This window comes from Chelmon rostratus, chromosome 17, assembly GCF_017976325.1.
Source record: "Chelmon rostratus isolate fCheRos1 chromosome 17, fCheRos1.pri, whole genome shotgun sequence".
NCBI classification, from domain to species: Eukaryota; Metazoa; Chordata; class Actinopteri; order Chaetodontiformes; family Chaetodontidae; genus Chelmon; species Chelmon rostratus.
In genome coordinates, this window is record NC_055674.1 from 11,641,081 (window position 1) to 11,654,848 (window position 13,768).

Sequence of the window (13,768 nt, forward strand, 5' to 3'; positions counted from 1 at the left end):
AATGCATTATGACTGAGCTAAAGTAGTTAAAAATAGATCCACCTCAGCTAGCAATGATCCAATGCTATAACATAACCATATCACACTGATGGGCCAACAGATGAGTACTTTAGATTCTCCATGTACATTTTGCTGGCACTGCAATTTAAACTTGAGCAAATGACCTAAATTCTTATTCCACGAGCAAAAACAGCCTTCCTTGAGCCTAAATTTAGGATGTTCAACATTGGATTAAAGACAAATTTCAATCCTACAAGTCATGTTTGTGCTTTTGGGTCCCCCTACTGGTTGATGGAGAGAACACTATCTCTAAAATGTGATAAAAAAAAACCTGCTGCCTGAAGAGCCTTTTTAACCCTCCCACTCCTGAAACCACACTAAAACCCACAGTAACTCCGGACTCATTCCAAGATACAAATTGAAGCGACAACCAGACTTTATTACTGTTCTTAATTTACACAGATATACAGTAAAACTGACAAGAAAAAAAAGAAAAATTGCATTATGATTCTCCGGCTCCCGATGTCATGCTTAGACTTACTGCAGGACAGACTACAAATGATTGCTGACATCAAATGAATTGTTGCAGAAGGCTGTGGCTTATGAGGTCCTCTTCCCTTCTGAAGCAGCCAGGCACATCATGCCCAAGTTAAAAACCACAGATTCTTATGCTTTACCCTCATACTTCATCTACAAACGGTGTATTCTTGAGGTGTCCACTAGCTGCCATGGTCTTCTTGCCATCCACAAATTTCTTTGCAGCCTGTACAGAAAGGACAGAGGGTTGTTCAAATGTTGCATTAAAACTTACTTACAGCTCAGTCAGTTCCTGACATTTGGAACTAATACAAATCAATAATTAACTTTACATTTCCTTAACCACATGTTTCTGCACAAACTGACTTGCTCAGTTTGTACGAACACACATGGGTAGTTTGCTACTATTATTTTGGTCTCCACCAACTCCTGAGGGAAATATTTATCTCTTAAGCTGCTAAATGCTCCACTATGTTCACCAGCGTGTTGCTAACGTGTACAATGTGTGTAACAGAAATTTTCATTTTCTATTTCAGAAATGATGAGAGCCACCGGAGTCAAGCAAAACTGCTCTGTTGAGCACCGCAGAGTCGGCTGATGATCTGGATGGGTTTGTCACTACAAGTAACCCCTTTGACATTACATACAGTCCTTTGCTCCATTGTTAATGTGACAACATTAACAATGCTGAAGTGATGGTGTGGCAGAAACTGAACTTGTGACGATTCAAGATTGACATACAGCATTGCCATCTCAACAGTGAAGGCACACACCTTGACCACATCGCCCTGGGTGACAGCATCTATAGCCTGGACAATCGCGTCAGGGGGCTGGTACGCTGCCGTGGTCAGAGCCTGAGCACCAAGCTCCTCCAGCAGGCTCTCCGAGCTCTCAATTGACATCAGGTACTCTGTTTTCACCTGGTTCCTGTGCAGAGGAGACATATCAGTAGTCACCTTTCAACACAGCAGCTGAGGTAGAACTGCACTACAACATCTGTGTTACTCAGTGTACTCACTTTGCTCTTGTGATGTCAGCCTCTGATACATTTCCCTCAGCCACAGCTCTCACTTGAGCAATGGCGGCTTGGATCACCTAAACAGAGGGCGGCAGCAAGCGCGAGTTCAGTGAAATGTCAATTCTGGCATTTTGGAGCATTTGAGTGGCGGCTAGGTTTGTCTTGGAACAAGTGAGTTTGGCAATCACCTCTCCTGCAGAGTCAGCTTGTGCAATGGTATAGACGCCAAACAGGCCAGAGTCAGAGTATGAGGCATTGAAGGCTGTGGCCTGAAAGGCAGCCAGAGGTCATCTGACATTAGGAGACAGACTCACTGTATTTATAAATGATGCAACACAATATCCTACAATAAAAAAAAAAAAAAATTTCCTTTTTTTCTTTCATTTTGTCTTTTTGACTTACATCAAAGGGCTGTGTGGTAGCTTTGGCAATACCCTGGCTCATTTTGCTGGTGATGTTGGCGCCCCTCTTTACATGTGGCCCGGCTCCCAGGATCCTTTGCAACACGGTGAAGGCATTAGCCTCTGCACTACCTGTCACACCAGCCTCGCTGGCAATCAGTGAGTGGACCAGGCTGTCATTGTTCTGTACCCGAAGTTCACCTACACACACACAAACACACACACACACACACACACACACACACATATACATCACTTTACAGGACATTACACTGACTCACATTCAGTCCCTATAAACTAACCCTAACCCTAAACATGACCACTACTTACCTAACCCTAACCCTAACATTAACCCAAATATTCACCCTAAGATTAATGATTTACGTTTTGGGGTCTTGTGCTTTGACACCATAACGAGAGTGAGCCCCCACAATGTGACTGTATAAACAGATTTATGTCCCCATGCAAAATAGCATCATGACAACAATGCAGCACTAAATAATAAAGAGTTTTACCTCCACGGTACACAGCCTTAGCCACAGGTGCTCCAGCACCACTGCGAACACTTAGGAGCCCCTCGCCCACTTGCTTCAGGACAGAGTGCTTCACACCTGGACACATAAATCAGACAATACAGCCATTAACATACAGCTGACGTGGAACACCTTCGCGAAATGAAAAACACTATACATCTGCAGAAAAAAAGTCAGCCTCATGAGATCAACATCAACACATACCAAAACCGTTAGTATCACTCATTAATATCATACTTATTCTTCATAGTAGTGATTTAGCACCTCTGTGTCTTTGGGAAGAAGCCAGATGACATTTGAAAGGAATGTAAGCACACACACACACACACAGACACACACACACACACACACATTTTATTTATCAATGAGACCTGCTATGACATCGGAATACAGACTCATCATTAGTAAAATGTAGCTTTGATAAGCAAAGCCTGATGAGAAAAGAGAGCAGCTGTGACAAAGTGGTGCAGTCAGCCTAGACAGAGCTGGTAGACACTCACCTAGACCTACAAGAGCCATTCTGCCAGTGGTGAAATTGTCCTCAACAAAAGACTGCAGCTACGGGGGGAGGATAAGGAAGAGGAGAGGAGCGTAAGAGCTACATACAAACTAACAAAGAGCATCTTCCAAGACCAAACAATAAACTACTATCATACAGGATGTGGAGAAACAGAACAAAAACCCACATCCATACCTGGTTAGAGGAGACGTGACCGACCATGTAGTCAGGGCAGTACAGAGAGTTGGACAGGGCATTTTTGTAAGCTGCCTCATGCAACTTCTCAATTACACCTGCAAGAGAAAAATAGCAAACACCCCAAGTTACAGAAAGCAGGCTCCATAAATGACACTGTCAGCCCACTATGTGTCTACTTGCAGCTCACTACTTTTGTTTCCTCAAAAGTTAAGAGGCTAAATAACAAATTTATAGTAACTGATTGACCTATATTTGTCAAATTTGTGTCAATATTGTCTATATTACTCTAATGCTAGCACACAGTTGTCCAACATTACACTAATTCTGCTAGACAACTGTGTGCTAACACGCTAGCAAGAAGAACCCCATACACCAATATCAAGGCATGTATAGCACAGTCAGTGTGAACCCTGGCATGATGCCACACTGACAGTTTCCACATGAATGCAGGTAGTTAGGAGCTGAACTGTCGCCGCTGGTACTAACCGATCTGAGGACACTGCTGAGCCAGAGCCTTGTCAATCTTCACCCTGGACGTCAGTTCCTCCACCTCCCACGGCCGGAACTCCTGAGCTGTGGTTACGTTGACCAAATACTCCATTAATGAATCTCTAGACACACACACATAGACACAGTCAAGTTAACACGCCCCAAGACATAAACATGACCTGATGTTGACATGAATTAAGACACACGTGAAAATTGAAGGACGAACATTACAGGCTCGACATACAGACGGCAGCACTTACAGGTGATCTCTCAAGCAGTCTACGGTGTACATGATGGTCTCTCTTGATGATGTCACGCTGCAGGGAAAACAGATGACGACACAGTTGGTTCAGTGTGGTGGGCTGTGCTTACACTGGCATTCGCCTATCTATTTATAGCAGGAAAAGACCGTCAGTGTGTGCATGTGCACTGACCTCAGGCTGCCCCCCAGAGCTTCCACAGCGCGACAGATCTTGAAGGCAGACGCACCCTTAGTAGTCTAAAAAAGAACAAGTGTTTCAACGAGACCCTACAGCATGTTGGTGAAGAATCAGAGACTAACTGGGCTGCATTACAGCTTTAAAAAGGTATAACACACTGCAAAAGGAAATTTGTCAATATCAACCAAAGTGGCCAAACATATGGTCACTTGTTCTATTTTACCAGAAGGCTTTTTTGCTGCATTATGTCACAGTAAGCAGCTAAGAGAAGACAATCCATGGCAAAATTAATTTAGCTATTAAAGAAATGGTTTTCTTGAAGGCTCATTCACACATTCACAAATTACCAGGTTTGCTGCCAGTCGTAGCACATGAGAGACGCCCTGGTTTTCCATGGTCTCAAAGCGACTCCCTGCTTTCACAAACACACCAACACTGGACAAAGGGGAGTAGTTCTCCAGTGATGCTATCACCAGACCGTTTGGAAGCTTGGACACCTGCAGCGGCAAAGAAATTTGTTACTAGAAATTTGCAATTAAACTGGAAACAAACATACATACTTTTCTCATTTATACTGAAATGCAGACATTAATAACCACTTCAAGTCAGACAAATAAATGCTTTACAGTGTGGCTGGTTGCGTCTTGACGAGAGCAGGCCCTACCTGGACATTTTGGGTTGGGAGGGATGCAGCTGGGGACGGTTTGAGGCCTGCAAGGGGTTCAGTTAGAGGCTCACTCCTCCTGGCAGCGGCATAGCAACGTTTCTGTGAGGAAGCGGCGACACCAAATTCACACAAAAAGTGATGTATTTTAGCATCTGGTCAACTTTTCCTCAGAGAGCATCCTCTTTGGTGGCAATGGGCAACAATGCTCAAGTACTTTTGACAGTGTTTCTGTGGGAAAGTGCTTCAGCTTCGAGTGGTGCAAACATTAGGCTTTAGTTAAATAGCCGGTTAGAGAAAGACATACATTCTCCGACAGGCTCAAGTGCTCCTCAAAAGCAGGCTGAAGTTAGCTTAACCCTATGACATTATAAATGTCAACAATACTTGTTGATAAAATCACATTATCAATTAACAAGTTATTACTTTATCTAATTTACTGTGCAGTCACTGTATGATCATTTCCATGTATGGCATGTGAAAGCAGCAGACACTGGCAAGCTGTCATGAAGCGGGGTGAGTCAGAGGAAGGTGTCCTGAATTGACCTGTGCAATTTCAATACGTTCAGGTGACAAACACGCTGCCTGTGTCCTGTCAACAAACTCCGCAGTTACTGTAGCTAACTGTGGATGTGTGGATGAGTAAAATATCTGGATGTCATCACATTATGAAATTGGGGGTGTTGTTTGTTTCGGAACACCTCGATCCAAAAACTGGGATTCGGAGATGACCTTCAGGTTGTATCCAGCTGAGCAGAGAAATACAAGAAGCTACTACCAGCGGTAAAGCCAAGCCAAATAAACAGTCTATTTTACTGCACTGGTACCTCGTATCATCCACTAGCTACATGTGAAAGTTTCAGGGAGAAGATGTTACTTAACCATGCTGCTAGCCTGACGTTTACTATAGGTAAGCTAAACCTGCATTAGCTAGCCACCTAGCAAGCTAACTAGCCGGTAGGCTAACTACAGCGGAATGCAGTTTCAGTTCTCAAGCAGGACGAAAACCAAATCGAGCAGAGTTTAGGTCGTGACAGTTACACAACTCAGACAAAACCGAGAAAACTACAGGACTCACGGGGAGATTGTTCAGAGACCTGACCCCTCTCATGACTCCAGACTCTCCTTCACCGGTACAGAAAGACAGTTACAGCGGCGGGCTGACGTCTTACCCACAATCCACTGCGCCATGTAGCAGAATCAAAGATGATTGAGGATGTCAAGATAAACTTCAGGACGCTATCTACAATTTTCATCAGAGATGGGATATTAAATGTCAGAATGATGACTTTTAAGCGATTAATGAGGTTTACAAAAAACTCCGAAATACTGACCATATACAGTATACAGTCAAAACAGAATGAGTTTAAATTTAAAAATGTAAATGCAAATTTACTACATAAAACAGAGATACAAAATCATGACACTTTAAGTTAAAAGAGAGTGACTTACTGAGATTAAAGGTGCCCTGTGGAGTTTTCTTGTAAACAAAGTTATGTTTACATTGTTACCAAAACTCACTGTGTGTATCATTGGGCTCTGATGAATGTACTTCCTTCCTCATCCTACATTTTCAAGGCTGTTTTTCTATTGCTTAAAACCTGCATTTTTACATCGTTGTTTGCATGCCAACAATATTTTCCCAGTCTTTGCTGGCACATTACTGCCACCTGTAGATCAGTGCAGTAGTGTGAGACCAGTGGTGAAACTGTGTATCGCATCACGTCCACATGTGTGTCCATATAACTCTGGAACCTTTAAATACGCATTTTGAAAGACAAGGCTGAACACATCAAAATATTTTGATTTTATATTTTTGAAGGTAAAAATTGAACACACAACTTCTATTTTTCTGGTCACTCGTGCGTTTTTGTTGTTTTAAGGTCTTTTCTGAAATGAGAGGGGAAAAAAAACCAAACACCAGCATTCACATTAAAGAATTAAACATCTTTATTAGAACCCAACTCCATTTAAAATTCACTAAAATGCATGGCGCACACTACATTACAAAAATATACTCAACATATTACAGGTAGTAAAGACAATCATTCAGACCATACAAAGTTTAAATACAAAAACACTGCTCATGTACGGACATCTTCACAGGTAACTTTCAAAGAATAGACAATGCGATTCTTTGGCCCATAGAGCATCTTTTGAGAGAGCAAAATGTTAACTATTTTTTTAAAATATATTTCTCACAGCTAGTCACACTTCCATAAATACATCACACAATAATGATAGAAAAATACAATATGTTGGCTGCGAATATTTTCACAGATTTGAGGTGCTGGGACATTAAAACAGTATCCTAACCATGTTCACATCATAGAGAGAGTGAGTTCAGACTGCAGACTGAGACGCCAATCAGCCAGTCGATCACTTGAGATTCATGTGCGACGTTTCCTTTGTTACCAAGCGCAAAGCAGGGACCCAGTTGAGTGAGACTCACTACACAGGCAGTCACCAATTTAAAAACCAGACTACTTTTTGCCATCAGTAACAGCTCAAACACAGCTGCGCCAAAAACCGGCATCTCCTCTCAGTTTGCTGTTCTCCACAGCGCTGAGCTTTGTAGTGCACCGTCTCCCAATGTGGGTGAAAGCAACCACGAAACATTTCCTCCCCTGGCGCCCTCGCTCAGTTGTCGTTCGGGGTCCCGGGAGTGCTGCTCATTTGAATGTCCTTCCTCAGCTGGAGAGACACACAGCTGAGCCAGCTGCGACTGGTGGGCATCTCCCCGACGATCTCCCACGTGTCAGTCTCGTCACAGTACCTCTCAATTGTGTCATGATATCTGCACGGAAACGGTAGTCAGCATTAAGCAATTGTGTCAAGAAGAGAGGCTGCAAAAATGTCTGCCCTCCTGTTTTTAACATAAGGAACTAAATCAGGAACCAGGAGCCCCTTTCGTACATTTCCACACGGTTCCCACTGCATTTGAACCCCCTGGAGATGAAGTAAAGTAGTGGAGATTCTTTGTTCGTTCTTCTTTTGACTGGCTGCAAAAGAAGCATCTATCTATCTATGCAGAGGTGGAAAGAGACTGAAAATGGAAAACTCTGCTGAGCATTTTATGTTATTTATTTCTGCTTTGCTGGGTTACATAACTGCACTGAATCATATAGCAAAAAGTTATTTTCTCTCGATCACTGTCCTTTCGTCTCGCTCACTTGGTTGTATTATCCAATTCACACACACGCACTTTCATTATCTTGCTCTATTCAGAATAGCTGCTAAATGGACTACAAAGCGCTTTGTTTTGAAAGTCATCAAGTATCACAAGAAATGTCTGTCTCTCGTCCTGATAATGATACTTGAGGTTTACTGTGTGCAAGCTGTGGCAGCTGCAAGATTTGTTTTGAACGATCGGCAGCTTTAATGTCTGCAAACCCTCGGACATCTTTCCAGATTAGCCCCTCACCTGTCCCAGCCCTCTTCTCCTCCCAGGACGTAGATCTTCCCATCCACCACAGCAGCACCGGGCCGGTAGCGGCGTTCTTTCATGGGGGCGCACATGGTCCACTGGTTGGTCTTGGGATTGTAGCACTCCACCTTATCCGTGTTCTCCGTCGAGGCATGCCATCCACCTGTGAGAACGGGCGAGAGATTTATCAGTCAGTGGAATAAATCGTGCTTGGTCTTATTAGAGAGGCTGCTGCGTTCGTGTGTTGCGGCCTGACATACCAATAACATAAAGCTTTCCTTTGAGTGTACAAGCAGCAGAACCAGAGCGAGCGATCTGCATGGGGGCAACCTCGGTCCATACAGAGGTTTTAGGGTTGTAGACCTGCGTGAGGTCCGTGCCGTCACCGTCCTCTAGTACCGCTCCACCTGCCAGGACATAGAGTTAAGTGAAGACTGGACGGTATCAATATATTGACATCACCGGTGCAAAGGGCTAAAATCTGTAAATTCAAGTATCTCCAATAAAAAGCACAACCCTCCAGACCAGTGTTTCCTACCAGTAACATAGAGCAGTCCGTCCAGGGCCACCACAGCAGGACTTGTGACGGCCATCTTCACAGACTCGGTGAACTGCCAGGTGTTGGTGTGAGGGTTGTAGCACTCCACCGAGTCCAACCGGGAGCGCCCCTCCCACCCTCCCACTGCATACACGAAGCCGTCCAGCATCACCAGGCCTGAGGAGTGAAGTGAGGAAGATTAACAAAACATGAAGTTAACGTGTAGTCATTGTCACTAGTGTGATGCCTGCTGGCCTCGCGTGCCAAACATGAAGAACATTTGCGGTTGTGTAAATTTTCAGTGCACGACACAGGAAGCGGTTGTCACGCTAGGACTGCCTCACCTAACTCGGAGCGAGCTACATTCATGGGAGCCATCTCGATCCATGAATCGAAACAGGGGTCATAGCGCCACATCTCCCTGCTGGCCGAGCCGTCGGGAAACTCTCCTCCTACCAAGTACAGAGTGGAGTCTGTAGAGAGGGGGTGGAAAGAAACGTGTCACTCGGAATGTGCAACACATCCAAGCTTCAGGAGGGACACAGTACGGGAGCGACGTTATCCAGCTTTAATCTGAATCTCACTGCGCTGCCTCACCTGACACGACCAGCCCGTGCTTGCTCACAGCGAAGGGCAGGCAGGCCAGGTTCTTCCACTGATTCGTCACAGGATCGAAGCTCTCCACGCTGCGCAGCACCACCTTGTCATCCTCGCCGCCAACTGTCACTATCACTTCAGCTGTCCCTGTTGCCATGGCAGCAGGAGTAGAGGAACAGAGGATGAGTGAGCCGAGACATGCTGGCCTTTGGATAGAGAGTAGGTAGTCGTGTGTAGAGCTGCAACTGCAATCGGTTAATCTGACTAGTTTTCCTTGCTATCGTTTGATTGTGTTTTTCCACATAAGGTCAGAAAAAAGTGGAAAAAAATGTTGAGCAAAAATTTCTGAAAGCACAAGTTGACATATTCAAATGTCTTGATTTGTTTGGCCATGAGGTCAAAACCAAAAGATATCTGGTTTAATATCATAGAAGAAAAAAAGACAGGGGTTATATCTAATAAGATGGAACCTGTAACTTTGATATTTTTCCTCAAAAATTACTTCACGAATTAATTGATGCCTTACAGTCACCAAGACTCTTCAACTGTAACAAAAGAAAAACACTTAAAGTTGGAAAAGAAAGCACAGCCTCCAACCAAAATGAAAAGGCACGTGATTGGCTCTCAGCTGATATGACTGTGCAGGTGCGAGTGTGTTCACCTGTGGACCTGCGTGGCCTCGCTCTGGGGCAGTACAGTTCTCCACGGCGGTCTTTTAGCAGCAGGTAGTCCTTGGCCTCGGAGATGAGCCTCTGACAGCCCTGGTTCTCCTTCACCACGTCCAGAGACTCGATCACATCGTGGAGGTAGTAGGGGCTGATGAGAGGCAGCCGGACGTGCTCAAGGACCTTTGAGGAACAAATGGAGGGAGAGAAATCTGATGAACTGCTACTGTTAAGTGTAAACTAGACCTGTACCGGTCGCGTCCACAGATGGACTACAGCATGCTTAATGCTTAATTTATGATGTTTTATCATTTGTTGGAAAAAGAGCTCAGTCAAAAGAACAAACGCCTTGTTTTTCCCAGATCCTTTAAACTGATAGTTGAACGTTAAGGAAAATACGCTTAATTGCCTTCTTGCCGACACCATTCACGTGTTAGTGTTTCCCCTAACATTACCTTCAATGGGACCCCCCACCACTGTTTGTTACTGTTTGTCCAATAAAAGCTTCCCATTAAAAGTAAATTATTGTTATTATAATTACTATTATTATTACAGCAAGGAGGTGAATGGAGGTGGTTAGCTTAGCTTAGCACAAACATTGGAAACAAGGGGAAACAGCTAGCCTGGACTACAGTCATTTCCTGGAATCTCAGCTGGTTTCCTGAAAAAAATCACAGTATGACAACATTTCTGGAAGTGAGGTGATAGAGCCCAGCTAGATGTTCCAGTCTTTGTGCTAGGCTAAGCTAAGCTAACCAGCTGCTGGTTATATCGAACACCTCACCTCACTACTGGCAAGACATGAACACGAGAATGTGTCTTTCCCAAACATGTTGAACTTTAATATTGAGCGTCTGCTGATACTGGGTGTGATCAAATATTTATTTTATAGGACTTTATTCAATGCTTCCCAAATGCAGCTGTGCGAGCACAGTGCATACTTATGCTACAGACAGTACGCCTATATTAAAACCAGTAAGGCCGTTTCAATGTGCAGACAGCAGAATAACTCAGTATGGTGTACAATGTCTGTGGAGTAGAGCTGTGTACAGGCTGCAAAAAGAAGCACCTGCCCTTGTGTGAACTCAGGTGACATCTGACCTTTTCAAAGCTCTGTTTGCGAGACGGACATTTATTCAACCACAGCATCGCCGCCTCAAACACCATCTCCTCTTTAGGCACGTTGAGGAAGTCGCTGGCAAGGATTTCTGTCAGTTTGTCCACACACAGTGACAGGAACTCCTCCTGGTGGGTTAAATAGAAAAAAAAAACAAGGACAGACACAGAACAAATGAAGCATACATGACAACCTCAGCTCAACCTGGTGTCTAAACAGATCCATGGGAGTTAATCACTTGTAGGTTTAACTGCTGACAGGCAGGTAAGATTATCGTCGTTAAGCCCCTTTCACATATGAAACCGACAATGCTGCCAGGTGCAATTACCCTGGCGCCGTGCTGGTGATGTGTGCAGAGGCAGCATTGAATTCACTTGATGGCAGTGTTCATGATGAATTCTTTCACTGACCCACAAAAAATGGACATAATTCTCTTCTTTATGTTTGGTTTTATGATGTCATATTAATACTGTGACAATTGATATCAGATAAGTTTTTATACTCTGGTGTCTCTTCCTGCAGAGGTTTGTGGTCTCCCACTGTGGGCCATGATGCAAATCCGCAAACACCTTGATTTTTCAGGTGTTTAATCTAGTGTTGCAACTTTTTTTTTCTCTTTCTTTTTTTTTTTCCTCTTTCTTTCTTTCTTCTTTATTATTATTATCACTTTTTTGTCTGTTTGCTCTGTCTTTCTTTGTTTTTTTTTGTTTTTTTTACATGTTCGAAATAGTGTTGCAACTATATTTACTACAGCTATTTTCTCTATTAATTATGTCAACATTTGGCCGATAAAATGTCCAAAAATCTCAAACTCCCAAAGCCTGAGGTGATTTTTAATGGCTTGTTTTGTCTGATATCCAACAAACAATGATATATAACACAGAAAAACATTTGCTGCTATTCTGTCACATTTGAGACGCTGGTTTGGGATGTTTTGCTTCATAAATGACTTACACTGACTACTTCAAGTCACTGGATTATGTCTGTGAAGATTCTCAGTCACCCAGGTCATGGTTCTCCAAGGAGGAGCGACTTTAAGACAACTTGAAAACGTTTTGACACTCATCCAAGAGGCTTCTTCAGTTCTAACTGACTGGTGAGAAGCCCAAGGTATTTAACCTCTGTGGGGTCGTTATTGGGGTCATCGGTGCTCCTGGCTGTCTCAATCTGGATCCCGGGAAAAGTACAATTTAAACAGTGTTACCTATACTGAGATAGCAGATTTTCTCCATATTCCTCATTCGGTGGTATCAATCTGAAACGCTGCATAAGCAAACACATCATATATAACATAATAACACCTGGATCCACCAGCCTCTCACCTGCTGATGAACACTGTTGAAGTGCTCAAGAATGTAGTCCATGCTGCGTTTCTCCAGCACCTTACAAGAATGGGCCTCAGCAAAGCAGTGAATCCCCACACAGTTCATGTCATCCATCTGACGCTCCATGAATCGACAACAGGCCTCTCGAACTGCCATCACGTCCAGCAGGTTGGCCGCCGCCAGCAGGGCCTGCACCACATGGAAGTCAGTTTTCAGCACACGCGCTCTTTGGGGAGGAGTGGCAGCGGAGGAGAAAAGGTGAGACTTTACCTGCACGTTTGCTTTAGAGATGTACACCTCGGATGTGTAGGCGTAGCTCACCAGCATGCCAATCATCTGAGGCTCCACTCCATTGATGGCAACCCGCTCCTGTTTGGACTCGATCAGGTCAGTGGAGAACATCACCTGAGGGGACGAAAGAAGACCCAATTCATGAGAGCTGACAGCTTATAAACACCTGGATAAACACCTTGTGCCTGTCACTGACACCACTGGGGTTACCTGGAAGTAAGAGCTGAAGGAGGCCAGCACAATGCGATGGCAGGGGAACTCCAGCCCCCCACAGCACAGGGTCACATCACAGAAGGCGTTGTTGAGCCGCAGGCTGTTCAGGCCCTGCAGGACAGTGTTGGGGTGCCTGGCCTCCACGAACAGGTAGTCCTCGCTGCTCAGGGGGGCCGGCGGAGCGGCGGCGGCGGAGCCGGTGTCCTCCTGGACCGGGAAGGTGACGTTGAGAGTGGACGGCAAAGGCAACCCGGCGTTGACGGCGATTATTTCAGCCATGTCTCACTTCGCTATTCAAGCCTGGGAGGCAAAACAGACAAGATAGTTAAGGACACTTGGACGACAGATGCTCCCTTCGGATATCAACGATTTAAATAAAGGCTATTCGAGTAGCTGTCAGGAAGTTAGCTCCCACAAGCTGTAATTTAAGAGGAATTTGGAAAAGTCGCGGGAGAAGCAACAAGGCGCAGAGACGAGCTGAGATTGTCTATTAGCCCACTAATGAGGCTAAGCTCCCATGTAGCAGCTTGGCGGCGCAAACGAGCAGTTTTCCGTGGGGTCGGACTACTAAGTCGCTTTCAGGTGAACACAAACCACGTACAGACAGGTGTGAGTGGACGTTCAGCTCATATAACAGTGACACACAATACCTGTAAGACATAATCGTGACCGCTACAGTGATAACACTCTCCCCCCTCACATACAGTCCAGCGTCAAACGCTAATAAGCAGAATTTAACGCCTCTCACCGGAAGTTCCGCCCACCTGCGCGGCACGGTTCAAGATGCGTCACGTCCAAGTACTTCCGGCTTCGTTT

The 13,768-nt window shown here is 44.6% G+C and overlaps 2 protein-coding genes across 3 annotated transcripts; both read right to left on the reverse strand.

Moving 5' to 3' along the window:
- Nucleotides 1-414: 414 nt before the first annotated feature.
- Nucleotides 415-5,963, reverse strand: LOC121620848 (cytochrome b-c1 complex subunit 2, mitochondrial). The gene is made up of 14 exons (XM_041957081.1): nt 5,858-5,963; nt 4,780-4,881; nt 4,463-4,612; nt 4,110-4,174; nt 3,936-3,992; nt 3,673-3,797; nt 3,184-3,281; nt 2,990-3,047; nt 2,472-2,567; nt 1,958-2,157; nt 1,744-1,824; nt 1,556-1,632; nt 1,311-1,464; nt 415-763 (listed from the first exon to the last, which is right to left on the reverse strand). The coding sequence occupies exons 1-14, from the start codon at nt 5,888-5,890 to the stop codon at nt 680-682; spliced, it is 1,380 nt and encodes a 459-aa protein (XP_041813015.1). The 5' UTR covers nt 5,891-5,963; the 3' UTR covers nt 415-679.
- A 779-nt stretch (nt 5,964-6,742) lies between these two features.
- si:ch211-256e16.3 (kelch-like protein 20) lies at nt 6,743-13,713 on the reverse strand. 2 transcript variants are annotated; one of them, XM_041957638.1, is made up of 12 exons: nt 13,701-13,713; nt 12,950-13,252; nt 12,719-12,853; nt 12,446-12,637; nt 11,108-11,251; nt 10,003-10,189; nt 9,342-9,488; nt 9,089-9,217; nt 8,745-8,921; nt 8,467-8,613; nt 8,204-8,369; nt 6,743-7,576 (listed from the first exon to the last, which is right to left on the reverse strand). In XM_041957638.1, the coding sequence occupies exons 2-12, from the start codon at nt 13,229-13,231 to the stop codon at nt 7,420-7,422; spliced, it is 1,863 nt and encodes a 620-aa protein (XP_041813572.1). In that variant the 5' UTR covers nt 13,232-13,252; nt 13,701-13,713; the 3' UTR covers nt 6,743-7,419. The 2 variants fall into 2 exon arrangements, with proteins under 2 accessions (XP_041813572.1, XP_041813571.1); XM_041957637.1 differs by having other exon boundaries at nt 13,603-13,712.
- Nucleotides 13,714-13,768: the final 55 nt, after the last annotated feature.

What these genes read in the sequence shown, in the direction of transcription:
- si:ch211-256e16.3 (XM_041957638.1), bottom strand. Translation starts at nt 13,231, where the DNA reads ATGGCTGAAATAATCGCCGTCAACGCCGGGTTGCCTTTGCCGTCCACT. An exon ending in CCTTCAGCTCTTACTTCCAG is followed by an intron (nt 12,854 to 12,949) that starts GTAACCCCAGTG and finishes TCGTCCCCTCAG; the next exon opens with GTGATGTTCTCCACTGACCT. An exon ending in TCAACAGTGTTCATCAGCAG is followed by an intron (nt 11,252 to 12,445) that starts GTGAGAGGCTGG and finishes TTAACCCACCAG; the next exon opens with GAGGAGTTCCTGTCACTGTG.
- LOC121620848 (XM_041957081.1), bottom strand. Translation starts at nt 5,890, where the DNA reads ATGAGAGGGGTCAGGTCTCTGAACAATCTCCCC. An exon ending in AATGGCTCTTGTAGGTCTAG is followed by an intron (nt 2,568 to 2,989) that starts GTGAGTGTCTAC and finishes TTATGTGTCCAG; the next exon opens with GTGTGAAGCACTCTGTCCTG. An exon ending in GCTGACATCACAAGAGCAAA is followed by an intron (nt 1,465 to 1,555) that starts GTGAGTACACTG and finishes TCCTCTGCACAG; the next exon opens with GAACCAGGTGAAAACAGAGT.